Source organism: Argentina silus (genome assembly GCF_951799395.1).
Source record: "Argentina silus genome assembly, chromosome: X".
Classification (NCBI taxonomy): Eukaryota; Metazoa; Chordata; class Actinopteri; order Argentiniformes; family Argentinidae; genus Argentina; species Argentina silus.
This window is the reverse complement of record NC_139653.1, coordinates 48,312,361-48,333,772: the sequence shown is the minus strand read 5'-3', so window position 1 is coordinate 48,333,772 and position 21,412 is coordinate 48,312,361. Positions and strand designations below refer to the sequence as shown.

The 21,412-nt window shown below is 48.8% G+C and overlaps 1 protein-coding gene across 6 annotated transcripts in view; it reads right to left on the bottom strand.

Moving 5' to 3' along the window:
• LOC310823244 (oxysterol-binding protein-related protein 9-like) overlaps positions 1-21,412 on the bottom strand; it is a gene marked incomplete at its 5' end in the record, with an annotated part of 39,704 nt that overhangs the window by 12,641 nt on the left and 5,651 nt on the right. The window contains 10 exons of one of the 6 annotated variants that reach the window (XM_083696038.1): positions 192-293; positions 1,597-1,687; positions 4,758-4,796; positions 5,452-5,502; positions 5,600-5,629; positions 7,272-7,319; positions 7,467-7,562; positions 13,248-13,324; positions 19,784-19,862; positions 21,018-21,068. In XM_083696038.1, coding sequence (XP_083552164.1) covers positions 192-293; positions 1,597-1,687; positions 4,758-4,796; positions 5,452-5,502; positions 5,600-5,629; positions 7,272-7,319; positions 7,467-7,562; positions 13,248-13,324; positions 19,784-19,862; positions 21,018-21,032 — 628 coding nt within the window. Of the gene's footprint in view, positions 1-191; positions 294-1,596; positions 1,688-4,757; positions 4,797-5,451; positions 5,503-5,599; positions 5,630-7,271; positions 7,320-7,466; positions 7,563-10,717; positions 11,279-13,247; positions 13,325-19,783; positions 19,863-20,615; positions 20,635-21,017; positions 21,069-21,412 lie in introns of those variants that run through there. The other 5 variants (XM_083696037.1, XM_083696040.1, XM_083696035.1 and 2 more) reach the window with 5 other exon arrangements.

The window sequence follows — 21,412 nt, the reverse complement described above, 5'->3', positions numbered from 1 at the left end:
TTTCTGCAGCTAGCAGCGCTTGAACAGCTAACACTCACCTAAACCACACAGAATGTGTGAATAGCGTAATGTAACTGCAGTCCTTTGATGAGCTTTAATCCAAAACACAACCCCCAAGAAACAACAGTCTTGTCCCACACAAATCCTCTAGTGCTGAAGGTTTGACCTCTTGACCCCCTGTGATCTCTCACCTGTGCTGTTGGGGGTCGGAGTCTGCAGGCTGCCCATCACCGTGACAACGGGCCCCACCGGTAGAGTGGAGGGCCGCTGTTCCGCTTTACACTGCGAGCCATCTGCAGGACGACAGGGGTCGGGCGTAGAGTTAGAATGAACAGAACAGACAGACGTTCCCATTGGAGTTGCCATGGCAGTTTTATATGAATCATAAACCTACAGAGCACTGACATCATAAAAGCATTGCTTTATGACACAACAACACACACTTTTCATGACTGACCTGCAAGAGAGAGAAAGCTTGTCAGTTCACTTTTCCAAGTGAGATCTGAGATTCTAAACTTGCACCAGCCACACTGTTCTTAGTCAGCCCCCCACTTGGTAGACACAGGGGTCCGTACCTTGGGAAGGGACCGCCAAGTCCAATTTGAGCTCAGGCTGAAATTAGCCTGGCCTACATAGGGACGAAGGAATGACAATGGGTGGAGAGGTGCTGCTGGAGCGGAGATATCATTCACTGCCACCAGGGGGCACTGTGGCTGAGTTTCGACAGATGGACAATTGAAAACCAGCTGTCTATGAAATAATCTTTCTATTAGTTCTGGATCAACTCACTCATTTTCATCATATTACTCCAATCATTTCACTCTGCACAATCGGCACGTGCCTAGGGGGTAGGGGTTAGGCATAGTGGCGTGTGTGTGTGTGTTTGTGTGTAGGGTTGGTGGTTAAGCTATGTGTGTGTACCTAAAAATATAAATAATACCAGGTACCTATAGTGTACCTGTGGTTAGTGTGGTCTGTGTGCAGAAGTGGAGGTTAGGGTGTGTGTGTGTGTGTGTGTGTGTGTGTGTGTGTGTGTGTGTACCTGTGGTTAGTGTGGTCTGTGTGCAGAGGTGGAGGTTAGGGTGTGTGTGTACCTGTGGTTAGTATGGTCTGTGTGCAGAGGTGGAGGTTAGGGGGTGTGTGTGTGTGTGTGTGTGTACCTGTGGGTAGTATGGTCTGTGTGCAGAGGTGGAGGTTAGGGTGTGTGTGTGTGTGTGTGTGTGTGTGTGTGTGTGTGTGTGTGTACCTGTGGTTAGTATGGTCTGTGTGCAGAGGTGGAGGTTAGGGTGTGTGTGTGTGTGTGTGTGTGTGTGTGTGTGTACCTGTGGTTAGTATGGTCTGTGTGCAGAGGTGGAGGTTAGGGTGTGGGTGTGTGTGTGTGTGTGTGTGTGTGTGTGTGTACACCTGTGGTTAGTATGGTCTGTGTGCAGAGGTGGAGGTTAGGGTGTGTGTGTGTGTGTGTGTGTGTGTGTGTGTGTACCTGTGGTTAGTATGGTCTGTGTGCAGAGGTGGAGGTTAGGGGGTGTGTGTGTGTATGTGTGTGTGTGTGTGTGTGTGTGTGTGTGTGTGTGTGTGTGTGTGTGTGTGTGTGTGTACCTGTGGGTAGGGTGGTTTGTGTTGGCATAGCGTTGACTACTGAGGCGTCCAGAGAAGGCTGGAAAATTCCATCCACTGGGTTGATGGTGCTCTAGACAGGGGAGACAATAACACACACGCCTTAAAAACACCCTTAAATAACATATAAGGCTGTACACCAGGGGAGGCTGATGGGAGGTAGACATCGGAGGACGGGTTTATTGTAATGCATGGAATGGAATGAGGAACGGTATCAAACACACTTTGACGCCGTTCCTCATTCCATCCCATGCATTACAATGAGCCCGTCCTCTGATTCCTACCTCCACCAGCCTCCCCTGCTAAACACACACGTAGCACATCAAAACACAGCTGAAGTGCAAACAAATATCCGCAGCTAAATGAAGTGTACCCTGCAAACGGCCGGAAAGATCGATCATCTTTCGCTTCGCTTACAGGAAACAGTGGATGATCATGCTCCACTGAATCAATATCAATCAATCAATATCAGCCAATCAATATCTATACATCATATTGTAGAACATGTGCAGTGCTACAGGCCTGATACTCTGTAATAAGCATATTTTTAACCCTGCAAAATATAAAAAAAGGTGAACAGTCTAGTGTCAACATGTTTGTCTAACTCAGATTCTCCTGTGATTGCAAAGCCACAGGGACAATCCTAGGTATCTGCTAATGGCCTTATTGACATCTCTTTTACATAAACACACAATACAGTGTGGCACAGGTCAGTGTCACCATTGACCCAGCAGTGCCTATAGCTCTGAGAAGAAGAGAGAGATAGAGAGAGAGAGAGGGAAAGGAGAGAGAAAAAAGAGAGAGAGAAAGAGAGAGAGAGAGAGATAGACCGCTACTACCCCAGAATGCAACAGTAGCGTGAGCAGCATGCTGTAGAGGACAAACGAGGAAAAGAGAGTGATCTGGAACTGAGTGTGTGTATGGAATGGCCTGCTGAATGGAATGGTTCAAACACTACTCTACGAGACAGACACCTCTCTGGTGGAGAGTGTGGAGAGTGTGTGTTCTCTGGTAGAGAGTGTGTGTGTAGAGAGTGTGTCCTGGTAGAGAGTGTGTCCTCTGGTTGAGAGTGTGTAGACAGTGTGTCCTCTGGTAGAGAGTGTGTCCTCTGGTAGAGAGTGTGTCCTCTGGTAGAGAGTGTGTAGAGAGTGTGTCCTCTGGTAGAGAGTGTGTCCTCTGGTAGAGAGTGTGTCCCCTGGTAGAGAGTGTGTCCCCTGGTAGAGAGTGTGTAGACAGTGTGTCCTCTGGAAGAGAGTGTGTCCACTGGTAGAGTGTCCTGGTATTGAGTGTGTAGAGAGTGTGTCCTGGTAGAGAGTGTGTCCTGGTAGAGAGTGTGTCCACTGGTAGAGTGTGTCCTGGTAGAGAGTGTCCTAGTAGAGAGTGTGTGTCCTGGTAGAGTGTGTCCTAGTAGAGAGTGTGTGTCCTGGAAGAGAGTGTGTCCTGGTAGAGAGTGTGTCCTGGTAGAGAGTGTGCCCACTGGTAGAGAGTGTCCTGTGGTAGAATGTGTGTCCCCTGGTAGAGAGTGTGTCCTCTGGAAGAGAGTGTGTCCACTGGTAGAGTGTCCTGGTAGAGAGTGTGTAGAGAGTGTGTCCCCTGGAAGAGAGTGTGTCCTGGTAGAGAGTGTGTCCTCTGGTAGAGAGTGTGTCCTCTGGTAGAGAGTGTGTCCTCTGGTAGAGAGTGTGTCCCCTGGAAGAGAGTGTGTCCCCTGGTAGAATGTGTGTCCTCTGGAAGAGAGAGTGTCCTGGTAGAGAGTGTGTCCTCTGGTAGAGAGTGTGTCCTCTGGTAGAGAGTGTCCTGGTAGAGAGTGTGTAGGGTGTGTGTCCCCTGGTAGAGAGTGTGTCCTGGTAGAGAGTGTGTAGGGTGTGTGTCCCCTGGTAGAGAGTGTGTCCTGGTAGAGAGTGTGTAGAGTGTGTGTCCTCTGGTAGAGAGTGTATAGAGTGTGTGTCCTCTGGTAGGGAGTATGTCCTCTGGTAGAGTGTGTGTCCCCTGGTAGAGAGTGTGTCCCCTGGTAGAGAGTGTATTCTTGCTAGCTAGTTAGCGAGAGATTAAGAGGTGGAGGTAGAAATTGGAGGATGGGCTCCTTGTAATGCATGGAACGGAATGAGGAATGATATCAAACACTTGAGCTCCATGGAATACTAATACTATCATGGAATACTGAAACTATGCAGCCTAATACTACTGCTGGAGAGATTACTCTCAGGCTAGGCCAAGGAGAAGAACAGTCATCCCTATATCAAAGCCATCTATGGATGAATGGACAGACAGACAGACACACAGGCATACACAGATAGACAGACAATCAGACAATGAGACACACGGACATACACAAATGGACAGACAGTTAGCCATACAGACAATGAGACATACACATATATGCAGACAGTCAGTCAGATGGACATACACAGACAGACGGACTGTCAGTTAGTCAGACAGACAGTAAGACAGGCAGACAGTCAGACAGACAGAAAGACAGGCAGACAGTAAGACAGGCAGACAGTCAGACATACACAGATAGACAGACAGACAATGAGACACAGATGGACAGGCAGGCAGACCACTATTATGGCTGACAACTATTATGGCTGACAACTATTAGTCCTAGGTGGTTCAATAAGCATGCACAGGAAGGACTAATCAATGGGGGATGGGGGGTAAGTGAGGACTCGCACGCACACACACACACACACACACACACAGACACAGACACAGACACAGACACAGACACAGACACAGACACAGACACAGACACAGACACAGACACAGACACAGACACAGACACAGACACACACACACACACACACACACACACACACACACACACACACACACACACACACAGACACAGACACAGACACACACACAGTGTCTTTGGGGGGTGTGGAGAGGAAAGTTCCCACTAGTTCTCATTGATAGAAAAGCAGAGCATGTTATCAACCGAAGGAGGGGACAGAGGTTGCAACAGGGGACAGAGGTTGGTACGCGAGATGAAGCTGTGCTCCTAGTGAACAGGCATGCACTAACACAGACGTGATTCTGCCTTCTTTCCTACAGTTCAGCGTGAATTAAGAGGAAAAGAAGGATAGATGTTCGGTTGATTACGACTTTTTTTTTTTTCACGGGCAGAGAGCGTCAAAACTTACTATGAGTCCGTTTGCGTGTTGCTGTTCGTTACTTTGATCCTTAAAATTTTGAGAAGAAAACATTACTTACGGAAGGTTCAACAACTATTTGTAAATAATAATAATAATAATAATAATAATAATGATGCTGATATGAGTTGAGGGCTTCTTTCTGTAGTATCCATAATTAGCATAGAGTCAGACCTTTTCTAATGCTAACAACAACAACACAGTTCTAGGGTTCCAGTTCTAGAATGTATGTGGTTCTAGAATGTGGGTGAGAACCGCCTCTCCAAAAATAACTAAATAGAGTATTTAACTAGCTAGCTGTGTGGAGAGCTACCCTAGCCTAGCATGGCTAACCCTATACACGGGCAGTGTAGTGGTGTGACAGCTGTGTGGAGAGCTAGCCTAGCATGGCAAACCCTATACACGGGCAGTGTAGTGGTGTGACAGCTGTGTGGAGAGCTAGCCTAGCATGGCTAACCCTATACACGGGCAGTGTAGTGGTGTGACAGCTGTGTGGAGAGCTAGCCTAGCATGGCTAACCCTATACACGGGCAGTGTAGTGGTGTGACAGCTGTGTGGAGAGCTAGCCTAGCATGGCTAACCCTATACACGGGCAGTGTAGTGGTGTGACCTCAACACAACGATGACATGACACAGATGCAATGGCGGGATCATGAATTTACCATACTACCGTAGGTTTCCTTACCTTGGCAATTTGCAGCAATACTATACAGTGCTTGATGGACTCTACCATACTCTGAAAGAAACACAGCAGAGAGAATGAAACACAGCACTCGCACTCAGACAGAAGATTCTACAAATACTGAACATCCATGGTGCATATAGTCACTTACACCCGTGGTCTCCTTCAAATGCTCAATCTTCTGGAAAAAAAAGGAAAGATATATGTATGAACATTGTGCGCTTCAACTTCAAACTTGGTTTTACGAGAAACAATCACAATATTCAAAACTAGCCAGGGGACAAGACTGGGGAAAACACTGATTAAGAAAACATGAAATGTTTCTAATGACTGGAGAGATAAAACAATAGGTCTATGAATAGGCTACACCAGGAGAAGGAGAACAAGAGGGAGGAGAGGAGAGGAGAAGGAGAACATGAGGGAGGAGAAGAGGAGAAGGAGAACATGAGAGGGAGAAGAGGAGAAGGAGAACATGAGAGGGAGAAGAGGAGAAGGAGAACATGAGAGAGGAGAAGAGGAGAGGAGAAGGAGAACATGAGAGAGGAGAGGAGAAGGAGAACATGAGAGAGGAGAAGAGGAGAAGGAGAAGGAGAACATGAGAGAGGAGAAGAGGAGAAGGAGAAGGAGAACATGAGAGAGGAGAGGAGAAGGAGAACATGAGAGAGGAGAGGAGAAGGAGAACATGAGAGGGAGAAGAGGAGAAGGAGAACATGAGAGGGAGAAGAGGAGAAGGAGAACATGAGGGAGAAGAGGAGAAGGAGAACATGAGAGGGAGAAGAGGAGAAGGAGAACATGAGAGAGGAGAGGAGAGGAGAAGGAGAACATGAGAGAGGAAAGGAGAGGAGAAGGAGAACATGAGGGAGGAGAGGAGAAGGAGAACATGAGAGAGGAGAGGAGAAGGAGAACATGAGAGGAAAGGAGAGGAGAAGGAGAACATGAGAGGAAAGGAGAGGAGAAGGAGAACATGAGGGAGGAGAGGAGAAGGAGAACATGAGAGAGGAGAGGAGAAGGAGAACATGAGAGGAAAGGAGAGGAGAAGGAGAACATGAGGGAGGAGAGGAGAAGGAGAACATGAGAGAGGAGAGGAGAAGGAGAACATGAGAGGAAAGGAGAGGAGAAGGAGAACATGAGGGAGGAGAGGAGAAGGAGAACATGAGGGAGGAGAGAAGGAGAACATGAGGGAGGAGAGGAGAAGGAGAACAGGAGTGGAAGGACAGAAGAGGGAGGACAAGAGAGGAAGGAGAGGGAGAAGAGGAGAGAGAGAACATGAGTGGAAGGACAGAAGAGGGAGGACAAGAGAGGAAGGAGAGGGAGAAGAGGAGAGAGAGAACAGGAGTGGAAGGACAGAAGAGGGAGGACAAGAGAGGAAGGAGAGGGAGAAGAGGAGAGAGAAAACAGGAGTGGAAGGACAGAAGAGGGAGGACAAGAGAGGAAGGAGAGGGAGAACAGAAGAGGGAGGACATGAGAGGAAGGAGAGGGAGAAGAGGAGAGAGAAGGAGAGGGAGAACAGAAGAGGGAGGACATGAGAGGAAGGAGAGGGAGAAGAGGAGAGAGAAGGAGAGGGAGAACAGAAGAGGGAGGACATGAGAGGAAGGACAGAAGAGGAAAGACAAGAGAGGAAGGACAGAAGAGGAAGGACAAGAGAGGAAGGACAGAAGAGGAAGGACAAGAGAGGGAAAACAAGAGGGACGAGAGGGGGAACGAGAGAGAGAAGAGGAGAGGGAGGACAAGAGAGGGAAAACAGGAGAGGGAGGACGAGACTCTAATGAGACTCTGACAGAAAAGATAGAACAGGAGAACAGAGCACAGATCTGGTTACTCACCCTGCGTGAATCATCATCTTTGGAATCCTTGATCTTCTCATCAAAGAGCTGGAGGGGAGAGAAGACAGGTGCATTATGGGTGTTGGAGCGGACAGGCTCACATCAGCACACGGCAGGTGTTGCAGTGAGGAGTCACAGTTATTCCGGGAGTCACAGCGGACCCATACTCATTAGCCCAGCGTGGTAAAGACTCACCTTCAGCTGGTCAATGAGGATCTGCAGGTACGCGTCAGCCTCCGAGAGCTTCTTGTCAAAGTCTTGGACACTCGGAACAAAGCCAGACTCTGCCTCCTGAAGATGGAAACCACAGACAGGAGATTGATGGATCAGACTCAAAAGAGACGGTACAACCTTGTCAGAATCAGCAGGGCATGGTGGGCTTTGTGGTTCTCTGCCACCTTATATATATATTTTCGGTAGAGGCAGTCCTAAAGACTTTTACTGAAGCTCGTGGACACGTTGTGTGTTGGCACATGGCAGCTGTACGCAGTGTGCAGTAGTCTCAGACAGAGGCAACAGGTTGTCCTAGTGGACAGAGACAACAGCAGGTTGTCCTAGTGGACAGAGACAACAGCAGGTTGTCCTAGTGTACAGAGACAGCAGCTGTTTGGGGAAGCTTCCAGCCTGGCACTGTAATGATATGAATAGTCTGTCTATATCTGTTTAGGTAGGCCTGTCTGTCTGTGTGTCTGTCTGACTAGGTAGATGAACACAGTTCTGACCTGTCTGTCTGTGTGTCTGTCTGTCTGTCTGACTAGGTAGATGAACACAGTTCTGACCTGTCTGTCTGTCTGGCCCCAGCAAAATTCAATCAAGGAACCCACGGCTAAAGTCAATTAAACTGTTGACTGAGAACAGTAGACTTCTATACCAACGCAAAGTCTGTGTGTGTGTGTGTGTGTGTGTGTGTGTGTCTCCCTCCTGTCAACATCTTAACACACATACTTCTGTCGACAGACACACACACACACACACCCACCCACACACCCACCCACACACACCCACCCACACACACCCACCCACACACACCCACCCACACACACCCACCCAGCAGATGTCTGTGAGAGGTCACTAAAACCAACACCAATTCATTCAGGGACTGCTGATAAAAACTGAAACAGAGAAATTAACACACGTCACTTCCCCAAAAACAAACAAAAAAAGCAACACAGATCTAAAGCTCAGACAGGCAGAACCCACAAGCATATTAAACTATATCAATACAGACAGACAGAAATACAAGCACTGACCTTTCTAATGAGAGGGTGAAAACATTCACTCTAAATAGCACCAACTAGGACCCATTTGGTATATACTAGTTTCCAGTTGTGAAATAAACTGAATTTGTTTTAAGCAACAGAAAATGCCCAAAGTTACCCCATAGTCAATACTACCCAACTAAACAGCGGAGACAGCCACTGTGTCAAGTTAACTACCAGTGGAGACAGCCACTGTGTCAAGTTACAGTTGAGATGGTAAACCCTGTACTCCCCTGTGTTGCCGTGGTTCCCTGTACGAGTGTAGTTGTGGTGTGACGGGGTCCTACATTCCTGCTACAGCCAGCAGAACACGCCTGTTTCCTAACTACAGCGTCTCTGAGCGGGATATGCAGGAAAGCCATTAACACCCCTCCTGCCACTGTATAATGTTCAGCCTGTAAAAAACTCTACTAACCAAAACTGACTTTATAGGGATCAAAGTCTGGGGCCTTTCCCTAGCCCCCCGCCACTTCCTTAAAGGATCAAAGGTGGTGCAACTAGTGAGCTGGCCACAGAAGTGCCTGTACGAAAATGTAAAAAAACTAAAAAACAGTGTGTATGTGTAATGTGTGAGTGCATGCGTGTGTATAATGTGTCTGTGTGTGCGTGTGTACAATGTGTCTGTGTGTGTACAATGTGTGTGTGTGTGTGTGTGTGTGTGTGTGTGTGCCATACTGCCAGTTCCAAAGCAACACCACAACACTTCCTCTCTCTCAAGTTGACATATCATGCTTCACACGCAGGAGGCCGGGTCGTCAGAATAAGGTTACACAGATGTGAAACTGCATTGTTTGAACACCTGCTTTCCCAAACACAGGCGATAGGCCAGGCCAGAAAACAGCTCTCCCACAGCCACGAGTCCACATACCGTACCAACAACGATACTTAACAACAACTGTTTTCATCAAAACATTATATCCCATTAGAGTATTCACACAGAAAACGTGGTACCACACACCAGTACTACTACGACTAATCGAATCAAATCAAATCAACGTTCATTTGTCATGTACACAGAATATAGCCGTAGACGGTGCAATGAAATGCTTTGGGCAAGCCCACTCTTCAACAGTGTAATAAAGTAATGATAAAAAACAATTACATAAAGGCAGCAATAGTAGTAAGCAGCAGAAACAACAACAATAATGGACCCTACTACTAGTTCAGCCCATAGCATATACTACTGTATGTGGCAACACTGCTGTATTGGGAGCTTCAAAAGGGATAAAGAAACCACTGTCAATGGAGCCTGTGGACAAAGCATTTGGCATGACAAACAAAAAGAGGAAAAGACAGTCTTTCCAACTGTGTATTTATGTTCTGTCAACATGGAACACATGCTATCATCACCATGGAGACGTTTCTGCCTGAACAGCTTAGCTAATATAACCCCAGAGGCCGGCCATGTAGCCTAGCATAGCCTAGCTAATGCAGCCTCAGCACATTTACTTCACTTGTTCTGCTCCTAACAGAGCTAATGCTACGTAGCCTGCTATACCGTACTTCCACCCTGCCTGCTCCTAACAGAGCTAATGCTACATAGCCTGCTATACTGTATTTCCACCCTGCCTGCTCCTAACAGAGCTAATGCTACGTAGCCTGCTATACTGTATTTCCACCCTGCCTGCTCCTAACAGAGCTAATGCTACATAGCCTGCTATACTGTATTTCCACCCTGCCTGCTCCTAACAGAGCTAATGCTACATAGCCTGCTATACTGTACTTCCACCCTGCCTGCTCCTAACAGAGCTAATGCTACATAGCCTGCCATACTGTACTTCCACCCTGCCTGCTCCTAACAGAGCTAATGCTAATGAATGTCACTTTATCTGTTCTAATGTTGTCATTATATAGCACTCTGAGCTACATTATTGTAAAAACAAATGCTAGACAAATAAAGTTTAGGCTAGTCTATCACTTTAGTCCACCACCTCCACCAGTGAGAATAAAACCTATAAATCTCACCAACTTAAGACCTAAGCCCCTTAGACCCCCCCCCCACAGTCCCCCTCCTTTAACAACTTAACCCCTAGCCCCCCCCCGGAGTCCCCCTCCCTTAACCCCTAACCCCCCCAGAGCCCCCCCCCCCCTCTGTTTGTGTGGCCACACAGCACAGCGTGACCCAGTTTAGAGTAGGCTGCTCCAGCGCCCTCCAACTGTCCGTCTGTCCGTTGTGGGGGTACTTACAGGACGCCGTGCTCGGAGGGACATGCCTCTTCCTCGTCCTCTTCCTCTTTCCCTGTCTCGTCACCAGGCTGCTGCTGTCCCTGCTCCCCTCTCTCCTCCCCTCAGTCACACACACACACACAGCTGCTGCTCTCGCCTCTGTTCCCCCAACACACACACAGTTCCACTCTCCTCCTCTACACACACACACACACACACACACACACACACACACACACACACACACACACACACACACACACACACACACACACACACACACACACACACACACTGCTCTCTGCTCCTCTAACACACACACCCACACACACACACACACACAGCCTCTCTACTCTTCAGCTCACCTACGGTAACAAGCAGCAGAAACTCGTCTAGAGTATTTTTTTTCTTTTTTCTTTTTTTATCCTTCTACAATGTTTTCTCCTCCATCAGCTCAGAATGTCCTAGCTAACAGCCAAGTCGAACAACAGAGTGCTCTAGCTAAGCTAAGTCAAGGCAGAGTGTTCTATCTAAGCTAGCTAAAGGCTACGCAGGAGAAGTTAATCCAGGGTCCTCCTCCTGCACTTCTCACAGGAAGTACACACTTCCTCACATAAAAAAGAGAAGAAAAAAAACAGCAGCAGCAGCAGCACAAGCCCCTGCGTGTGACAAACATCAACAGCCGCTTTGATTGGATAGAGCTGTGGGGCAGATGTCTGGCTGACAGAGTAAGCAGGGCTCTGATTGGCTGTTGGGTCACATGTCACCGTGACTCCCTGCTTTCACTGTGTGTGTTTGCAAGCAGCAGTCAGCAGGGTTGAGTTATATAGAGGGGCGGGGTGAGAGAGAAAGGGAGGGGGGGGAGAGGGGAATTAGAAGGGATGAGTGGGTTAGAGAGAAAAAAAGACAGAAAGAGGCAGAGGGAGGGGCCGGAGAGGAGAAGAAGGAGTTAGAGAGAAAGAGAGAGAGAAAGTTAATATTTTGCTATTTTGTAAATTTCTTGTCAATGCTTGCTATTGTTTTTTATGTCCATGCACCAACCTCACCAAGTCAATTTCCTGTATGTGCAAATATACTTGGCCAAATAATAATAATCTGAATTCTGATTCTGAGAGAGAGAGAGAGAGAGAGAGAGAGAGAGAGAGATAGAGAAAGAGAGAGAGAGAGAGAGAAAGGGGCAGAGAGAGAGAAGGGAGGAGTGAGATGGAGAGGGAAAGCTACATAAACAACTGGAGGGAAGAAGGAAGGGAGGTGAGAGAATGTGAGTCACTGGCAGGGTGGAGAGAGAGAGAGAGACGGGGGAGAGAGAGAGAGAGAGAGAGGAAGAGACGGGGGAGAGAGAGAGAGAGACGGGGGGAGAGAGAGAGAGAGAGGAAGAGACGGGGGAGAGAGAGAGAGAGACGGGGAGAGAGAGAGAGAGAGAGAGGAAGAGACGGGGGAGAGAGAGAGAGAGAGAGACGGGGAGAGAGAGAGAGAGAGAGAGGAAGAGACGGGGGGAGAGAGAGACGGGGAGAGAGAGAGAGAGAGAGACACACACACACACACACACACTGGTGAGTGTTTCAGACAGAGACATACTGTCAGAGTATGGGGAAGGCTACTCCCTTAATAAACTGGTATCAACATGGTGCCCACTGCCAGCTAAGAGTCTCATCAACCACCCCGTGCTCCCAGACACACAGGGACACGCTTGTTGAGACTGGATCCACACAATCACTTCCTCTACTCTCAGATTGAGTCCTCCGTAACGCTCTCATAGCTCAGGATCTTTAACTCAGGATCTTTAACACTCTCATAGCTCAGGATCTTTAACTCAGGATCTTCAAGTCAGGATCTTTATCTCAGGATCTTTAACCCTCTCATAGCACAAGTACTTTAACTATAAATACAATATAAACAATATGAATGAACAGCAAACCATAGACCCCAAAAAGCAAGCCAAGCAAAAAACTCCAGAGGGGGGAGAGAAACATAGGGCACAGTGGCAAGAAAAACTGGTGGTGGTAGAAACTGGAGGACAGGCTCATTGTAATGCATGGAATGGAATGAGGAATGGTGTCATGGAAGGGAACGTGTGTTTGATACCATTCCTATTTTCATTCCATGCATTACAATGAGCCCATCCTCCGATTTCTACCTCCACCAGCCTCCGTTGCTGAGGACACACACAGGCCCAGTAACACTAGTGTGGACGGGTGGCTCGCTCCTCATAAGAACCATTAATACAGATGTTCTCAGATTAACTACATATCCCACGTCCCCCCTGTACCGGGTACCCGCAACACTGGAACGTTAAAGGTGCATTGATGACTCATGACTGTGAGCTACTGTAACAAGGTGTAACATGAAACATGCTGCTGTTTCTCAATGTCCTTCGCAGTTCCTCAATGCTACGGTTTCCTGTGTACTGAACTATATTTCAGAGAAAGTCTGTCCAAATGGTGTTCCTTGTTTGTGAGTTTTATCTCCCTCTTTCACACACACACAGCTTTAAGTCCTAAAAACACACAGCCACCATGCCATGTCAGAGGAGTGTATACTGTGTACTTACCCTCAGTTGGAGGGTGTGGCGGAGGATGGTTCCCTCTAAGGCGTGGATCCACTTCTCTCGTTCGTCTGCATCACGGGCTGAGAGGGGAAAACACACACGCAAACACACACACACACACACACACACACACACACACACACACACACACACACACACACACACACACACACACACACACACACACACACACACACACACACACACACACACACACACACACACACACACACACACACACACACACACACACACACACACACACGATTAGCCCTGGTCCAGAGAGGCAGACAACAGATCACACAGCAGCGATGTGTATTAACCTGGTCCCGGCCTGCCAGAAACACCTCCTCTGGCCCCCTAGTCTAACACAACTGACTCAGAGCACAGAAGCTAGCCTCTTCTAGCTATGTTGTCATCCTAATGCAGATGCAGTGTTGGGCAAGACAAGAGAGCAGTGAGGTAGGTTCTGGCTATGTTGTCCTAGTGTGTGTCTAGAGACAAGGTAGGTTGCTAGCTAGGTTGTTGGGCTAGGGAGCAGGGAGTTAGCTAGGTGGTGAGCTGGGGAGGAGGGAGGAGGGAGCTAGCTAGGTGGTTAGCTGGAGAGGAGGGAGGACGGAGCTGGCTAGGTGGTTAGCTGGGGAAGAGGGAGGAGGGAGCTAGCTTGGTTGTTGGGCTAGGGAGCAGGGAGCTGGCTAGGTGGTTAGCTGGGGAAGAGGGAGGAGGGAGCTAGCTAGGTTGTTGGGCTAGGGAGCAGGGAGTTAGCTAGATGGTGAGCTGGGGAGGAGGGAGCAGGGAGCTAGCTACGTGGTTAGCTGGCGAGGAGGGAGCTTGCTTGGTTGTTGGGCTGGGGAGGGAGTAGGGAGCTAGCTAGGTCTCTAGACGGGAGACCCAGGCTGCAACTCGGAGAGGGCTACACCCAAAGAGCAAAGACACAGAGCAAACACAACATCAGAATGACATTTACACTAACAGGAGCACAGGCCACCCTGGGCCCACACACAAACACGCACATGACACACACAGACACAGACCCAGACACAGACACTCTCTGGGTTTCATTTGTACAGATATTCTCAGGTTCTGTTGTGAACAGGGGCTTTGGGACACTGTCTCTATGGGTCGGTCCAACTCCTGTATGGGTTGGTCTATGGGTTGGTCTAGACCATGTACATGGCTCTATGGGTTGGTCTAACCCCTGTACATGGCTCTATGGGTCAGTCTAACATCTGTACATGGCTCTATGGGTCGGTCTAACCCCTGTACATTTACAACAACAGTTGCAGTATCAAGTCAACCGTCTAAAGGGTAGTGCTCCAACTGGGGCAGGTTTACTACTGTACATTTAAGGAACCAAGAAATCAGACTGCACATGGAAATGGGATGAGTTACCAAAGGCACAGCTGCAACCAACAAACGAATTAACCATGGCAACAAAAACACATGATAAGCATGTCCAAAAGGCACGTACTGTAACATAACCCCCCACAGAACTGGACTGAGGTAGATTCATGAGCATTAATTGATCCATAGAGTGGACCGGGGGGTGATGGATGGCCAGCCGCTAGTAGCTAGTGAACCAGCTCAGCACTAAAGCTCCAAAGCTTTTAAAGGCATTAGAGACAGATAGGACAGGGCTCTTGATAGTTCACTCATGGCCCCCCCCCCCCCCCCCCCCCCCCCCCGACAGCCGCCCTACCTCCACGCTGGTTCACATGCCATATAAGGGAGGCAGAAATCTGAGGATCAGCCTCCACTGATGTACAGTTATAATAAGACCCTACCCTTGGCTGTAGAAAAACATGTGTTAAATGTGAAAAACAATCACAAATGAAGCCCTGTGATTCTGCCTTCTACCAAGCTCTGTATGTCCCAGTGAGGCCTCCGTCCCTCTCTCCTGCCTCTGGACCACGTGTCTGGTGTATTTCCCAGGTGTGTGTGAGCTACAGGTCAGCTATGTCCCGGCCCCATGTGACATTGACTGTCCTGGCTTCGACACAAACACAAACACAAACAAACACAAACACCACTGGCCCTGCAAACAGAACCCCCCCCCCCACACACACCCCCCCCCACACACATACAAACACACACACACTAACCCCACAAACACACATACAGAGAGCAGAGGGACACAGTCACGAGAAAGACACACAGATCATGTTCCAATACTTTACACATGCATCCATCCTTCCCTCCTTCCCTCCTTCCTTGTGATGCAGTCACATGAGACAGACACAGGGGCTGCATCTAGACTATAGAGGCCGCCCAGTCTCCTTGTCTCCTCTCCCTACAATCCGCACTAACATTATTGGGCTACATTATTGGACAGCCAGCAGATGGATGCAGTCAGTCACATGACACACACACACACACACACACACACACACACACACACACACACACACACACTTCCTTCCATCTTTTAAGTTAGCACTGATATAATGTGATTGGACTGATCAAAGCAAGCTCTCTGCTGCACTGACGTTACCAATCAAGTCAGGTCAGATCAGTGATTTCATGAAAGAAGGGAGGGAGGACGGAAGCATTTTATAGTACATAATCTGACACCATACCGTGAAGTGACAGACACAGATAATAATCATAAAAAAATAGTCTTGAACAAGACGGAACAAGACGTTTGCGTAATTTCACATTCAATAAACCTATTGTTCTGTGCAGCAGAAACTCGTCAGGGTCATAACCTCCAGTTCCTTCACCTTCAGTCACACATTAAAACCTGACTGGGCAGATCTGTTGGGAACATGTTTCACATGTAAAGTTGAGTTAAAGTTGAGGCTATAAACGTCTGCAGTGTCCCAGTCCAGCCCAGAGCCCTAACTCAGCCCAGAGTCTTAACCCAGCTCAGAGCCCTAACTCAGCCCAGAGTCTTAACTCAGCTCAGAGCCCTAACTCAGCCCAGAGCCCTAACCCAGCCCAGAGCCCTAACCCAGCCCAAACTCAGCCCAGAGCCCTAACCCAGCCCAAAGCCCTAACTCAGCCCAGAGCCCTAACCCAGCCCAAAGCCCTAACTCAGCCCAGAGCCCTAACCCAGCCCAAAGCCCTAACTCAGCCCAGAGTCTTAACCCAGCTCAGAGCCCTAACTCAGCCCAGAGCCCTAACCCAGCCCAGAGCCCTAACCCAGCCCAAACTCAGCCCAGAGCCCTAACCCAGCCCAAAGCCCTAACTCAGCCCAGAGCCCAAAACCAGAACCCTAACTCAGCCCAGCCCAGAGGCCTAACTCAGCCCAGATCCCTAACCCAGCTCAGAGCCCTAACTCAGCCCAGAGCCCTAACCCAGCCCAGAGCCCTAACCCAGCACAGAGCCCTAACCCAGCCCAAAGCCCTAACTCAGCCCAGCCAAGAGCCCTAACCCAGCCCAGAGCCCTAACCCAGCACAGAGCCCTAACCCAGCCCAAAGCCCTAACTCAGCCCAGCCCAGAGCCCTAACTCAGCCCAGCCAAGAGCCCTAACCCAGCCAAGAGCCCTAACTCAGCCAAGAACCCTAACTCAGCCAAGAACCCTAACTCAGCCAAGAGCCCTAACCCGGGGGACGACAACGACGACGACAGAAGGACGGACGGACAGACAGACAGGCTGAGGCTTGGGCTAGCCATGTGTTAATACCCAGCAGTGTGTCTATAGTTCTAACAGTGTTTAAATCACCAACTGCCAAAGAATTCCGGAACACTCACCACCTAGAATGCCAACTGTTTTGTGTGGTGTTTACCTAGCAACAATAATTTGATTGACTACAGAATGAAGCATCATAATTTATGCATTTTTGGTGAATAAAGTCACCCGTGGCACTTGAGAATGTTGATAATTTGTGCGACTTTTTTTTCCTGCACTAAATGAGTTAATACGCCGGCAGTCAGTGCAGTGTCCAATATGCAGATGATAATGATGCCATCTCCTCTCTGTGAGATTCATCTCTTTCCTAAGAAAGAACACAAGCTATCATAATGCACTTCCTGCTGTCTTCCCCTGGCCACCGGATCATGTGACTTACTCATTGTTCACCTCTCCTCCTGCCTCCCACCATTCAGATTAATGAATGGAATGTTCCGAAGGAGAGAGAGAGTGTGTGTAAGATACACTGTTAACCCTTGTAAATACAATACAGTATTATCTCCGTTTTGGTGGGTTTAGGTCAGCACCCACTGTGCACATCCACAACTGCTAATCATTCCACAGGCCATATCCCTACGTAGCACTCCACGAGACTAGACATGATATCATAGTGAACACACACCACAACTACTCACACACCAGACGATGTATGAATGACATCATTAACACACATACACACTCACAGGGAGGAAGAGGGGGGGGGGGGGGGGAGGAGAGGGGTAGAGGGGTGGAGGGAGAGGAGAAAGAGGGGAGGGAGGAGAGTGAGGAGGAGGAGGAGGAGGGGGGGGGGGGAGTTAAAGGGCTCTCATGCAGCTCTGATGCTCTGCCAGGAAGAAAAGAGTCTGATGAATTATGGATGCTCCTGGAAATAGACAGAATCTACCTCTCTCTCCCTCTCTCTCTCTCTCCCTCCATCCCCCCCCTCCCCCCCCATCTCTGCACCCTGCCTCTGTGGCTGGCCTAAACCTCACCCCTACCTCACCCATATCATACTCTCACCCATCCCTCACCTCTCTCCACACACACACACACACCTCCTGCCTCACCACCCCAGCTCTACAGCACGTGTGTGTGTGTGTGTGTGTGTGTGTGCGCGAATGCATGCATGCATGTATGTATGTGTGCGCATGTGTATGCGTGTGTGTGCGTGCATGCGTGTGTGTGTGTGTGTGTGTGTGTGTGTGTGTGTGTGTGTGTGTGTGTGTGTGTGACTGATCCAGAGGTCTGTCAAGGCAGGGGTATATTTAAGTGATGAATTCCGATGACAAACAGCTCTGGTCTAAAAGGAACATGCAAAATGAAACTCGACCAAACACTCAAACTGTCACAACAACCTTTTGCATAGAGCCTTGACAAACACATCGGAGGTACTCCTGCTCCCCTCTATCCTCCTGGGATGAAGCTCTTACAATCTTGTTTACTACAAAATAGTCATTCAAACATCAAAATCTTACATTCAACACATATCAACTACTTCCATCGAAATCACTTCAACATCAACCCTTTTTCTTAAATCAAACCTTTGAGTACAAAAACTAACCCTAACAACAAGCACCAGGTCGGGCAGGAGAACAGGTTGGAGGAGCTGCTAAGTGCTAACGAGTCTACTAAGTTCTAACCAGAATGCTAAGTTCTAACCAGAATGCTAAGTTCTAACCAGAATGCTAAGTTCTAAACAGAATGCTAAGTTCTAAACAGAATGCTAAGTTCTAACCGGAATGCTAAGTTCTAACCGGAATGCTAAGTGCTAGCCGGAATGCTAAGTGCTAGCCGGACTCCAGCATGCAGACACAGGCTGCTTCCTCCTTACCCTTCCTCTTGTAGAGCCACAGCATACAGCTTCGGAACATAGCAATGGGAGAGGGCATGGAGGTGGAGGAGGTGGAGCAGGGCCCATGGAGAGCCTGCTGGAGGAGGAGGTGGAGGAGGAGGAGGAGGAGGAGGTGGTGGTGGTGGAAGTGTGCTGGGGGGTGGAGGAGGCGTGATGATGGGATGGTGGTTGTGGAGGAAGAGGTAAGAGACCTGGAGGTCTGCGGTCGGTTGGACGGAGGGACGGAGGGAGCCGTTGCCTGGCGAAGGGGGTGGAGGTAGAGGTGGAGGGGAGGGGTGGGGGGCCTGGGGGTGGGGGGGGGGCCTGGGAGGGGGGCCAGGTCCTGCCTGTGTTCTTGTGGGGAGTGGCAGAAGAGCGTCTCAGCGTTATTCCTTTATCATCCCCAGAGGAGGAGGAAGAAAAGAAACGCACAGCAATCTTCCTCCGAGAGAGGGGAACAACAGAAGAAAAAAAAAGCCTCCTTTGCTTATTCTGTTCCAGAAGATTCTGTCTTGTGGGATCAGCCTTGCTCCAGCCCTCTCAGCCCTGCTCCTGCTCCTCCTCTCCAGCCCTCTCAGCCCTGCGCCTGCTCCTCCTCTCCAGCCCTCTCAGCCCTGCTCCTGCTCCTGCTCTCCAGCCCGACCTCCGGACCCAGCCTGTCAGTGCTACCCTGCACGCCTGCTGCCAGCTGGGGAGATGCTGCTGCTGCTGCTGCTGCTGCTGGAGGCAGAGGGGTCCAGGAAGGAGAGGCTGACTGACTGAATGCACTGGATGGGTCTAATGTGGTTGCCTGGCTGGCTGGCTGGATGCCTGGCTGGCTGCCTGGCTGGTGTGCGTGTGTGTGTGTGTGTGTGTGTGCCCTGGCCGGTGCTACGGGAGACTAATCCTTCTGGAGAGAGAGAGAGAGCGCGAGAGAGAGCGCGAGAGAGAGCACGAGAGAGAGCACGAGAGAGAGAGCGAGCGAAAGACTACAAAGACGTGAGCAGCTGGCAGAATGCAGCAGGGATGAATGAACGCACTACAAAACAACAGGACCTTCAGCTCAGAGGGAGGTGGGAGAACAAGGAGGAAAAGAACAGATGAGAAGGAGAGCTCACCTTGAAAATGGAAAGTCTTCTGGTCCACAGTGATGGTGAATGTGCTGTCGTCCTCGTCATCGATGCCGATCACAGCTCCCTAGGAGGGAAGACACACAGAGACACGTCACCATCTCCCTCTCTCTCCTGATCTTTTTCTCTCTCTCTCTCTCGTTCACCCTCTTGATCTCTCATTCTCCCTCATGATCTCTCTCTCTCTCTCTCTCCAGGGGGAGTTTGGTAGAGAGAGAGACAGAGACAGAGAAATAAAGAAAGAAAGAAAGAAAGAAGGAAAGAGAGAGAGAAAGAGAAAGAGGGGTAGAAAGAGACAGACATTGGGGACCAGCAGGAGAGAGACAGACATTGGGGACCAGCAGGAGAGAGACAGACATTGGGGACCAGAGAAAGACAGAGATAAAACACTGCAGAGCATCTGTGGCTAGGGCAATGCACCTAGCAACTGAGACACAGTGACTCAGTCACTGCCTGCCTGCCTGCAACCATCAATAACCTGAAATCTTAACATTATAGCAAACATGATTTCATTCATCAGCATGAAGCTGACAGTGTTGTTAGTGTATTCTAGGGGGGTATTAGTGTATTCTAGGGGGGTATTAGTGTAATCTAGGGGTTAGAGTGTGTAAACGCAGCCCGTTATCAATCTTAGACTAACTACTGGCTAATGATTCCATCACAAGCCAGCAGGAAATCCCACCAAGCAAAAAATGTCACCAAGATTTATGGAGCAAAAATAATAAATAAAACCTACTGGAAGTTATCTATGGCTAGCATTATTAAAACAATATGCAACACAAGCTTAGACGACATCAATGTATACTGTACCTTTATGTACCTTTACTGTACCTTTGTGCTGGCTCTCTTTTTTCATAAACCCCCTCTTCAGCATTACAACACACAACACATGAAATAGTCCTAGAACGTAACGTTACAACACATGAAATAGTCCTACAACGTAACGTTACAACACATGAAATAGTCCTACAACGTAACGTTACAACACATGAAATAGTCCTACAACGTAACGTTACAACACATGAAATAGTCCTACAACGTAACATTTAGAAATATGACACCAGAGACGAGCCCTCCAGCTGTTTGATTTACCTGACATTCAACCTTCCTAGCCAGAGAGCAAAACTGGTGCGAGACATGAGAAATGTCATTTCCTTAATTCCATTATCGATCATCTGACCCCGAAAAAACAGGACAAGGCTTCGGAATGTAGCAGACTAACCCTCCTGAGTTGCATCCATTGTTCTATCGCCAAGCTCCGTATGAGCCAACCTGAGAGAGTGTGTGTGTGTGTGTGTGGTGTCAGGGGATGTGCTGGAGCCTGTGTGCCAGGTGTGTGTGTGTGGTGTCGGGGGAAGAGTTTGAGATTCTCTCTGCTTGTCTGTAAAGACGTGGACACGTTCTGACACGATCCCGCTGTTCCAGATACATATCTAATGAACGCCTAAAGGTTCTGATACTGCACAAGGCAGTAAAGGATCCTTAACCCCCGAAGTGGAATGTTCAAAAGTTTAAATAACTATAACGCTTGAATCAAACAGTTGGTTTTCCAACCTGGTTTTTCTGGTTGCTTCATTTCAGATCGTATGGTTCCCTACCTCTAATCATAAAGACTAT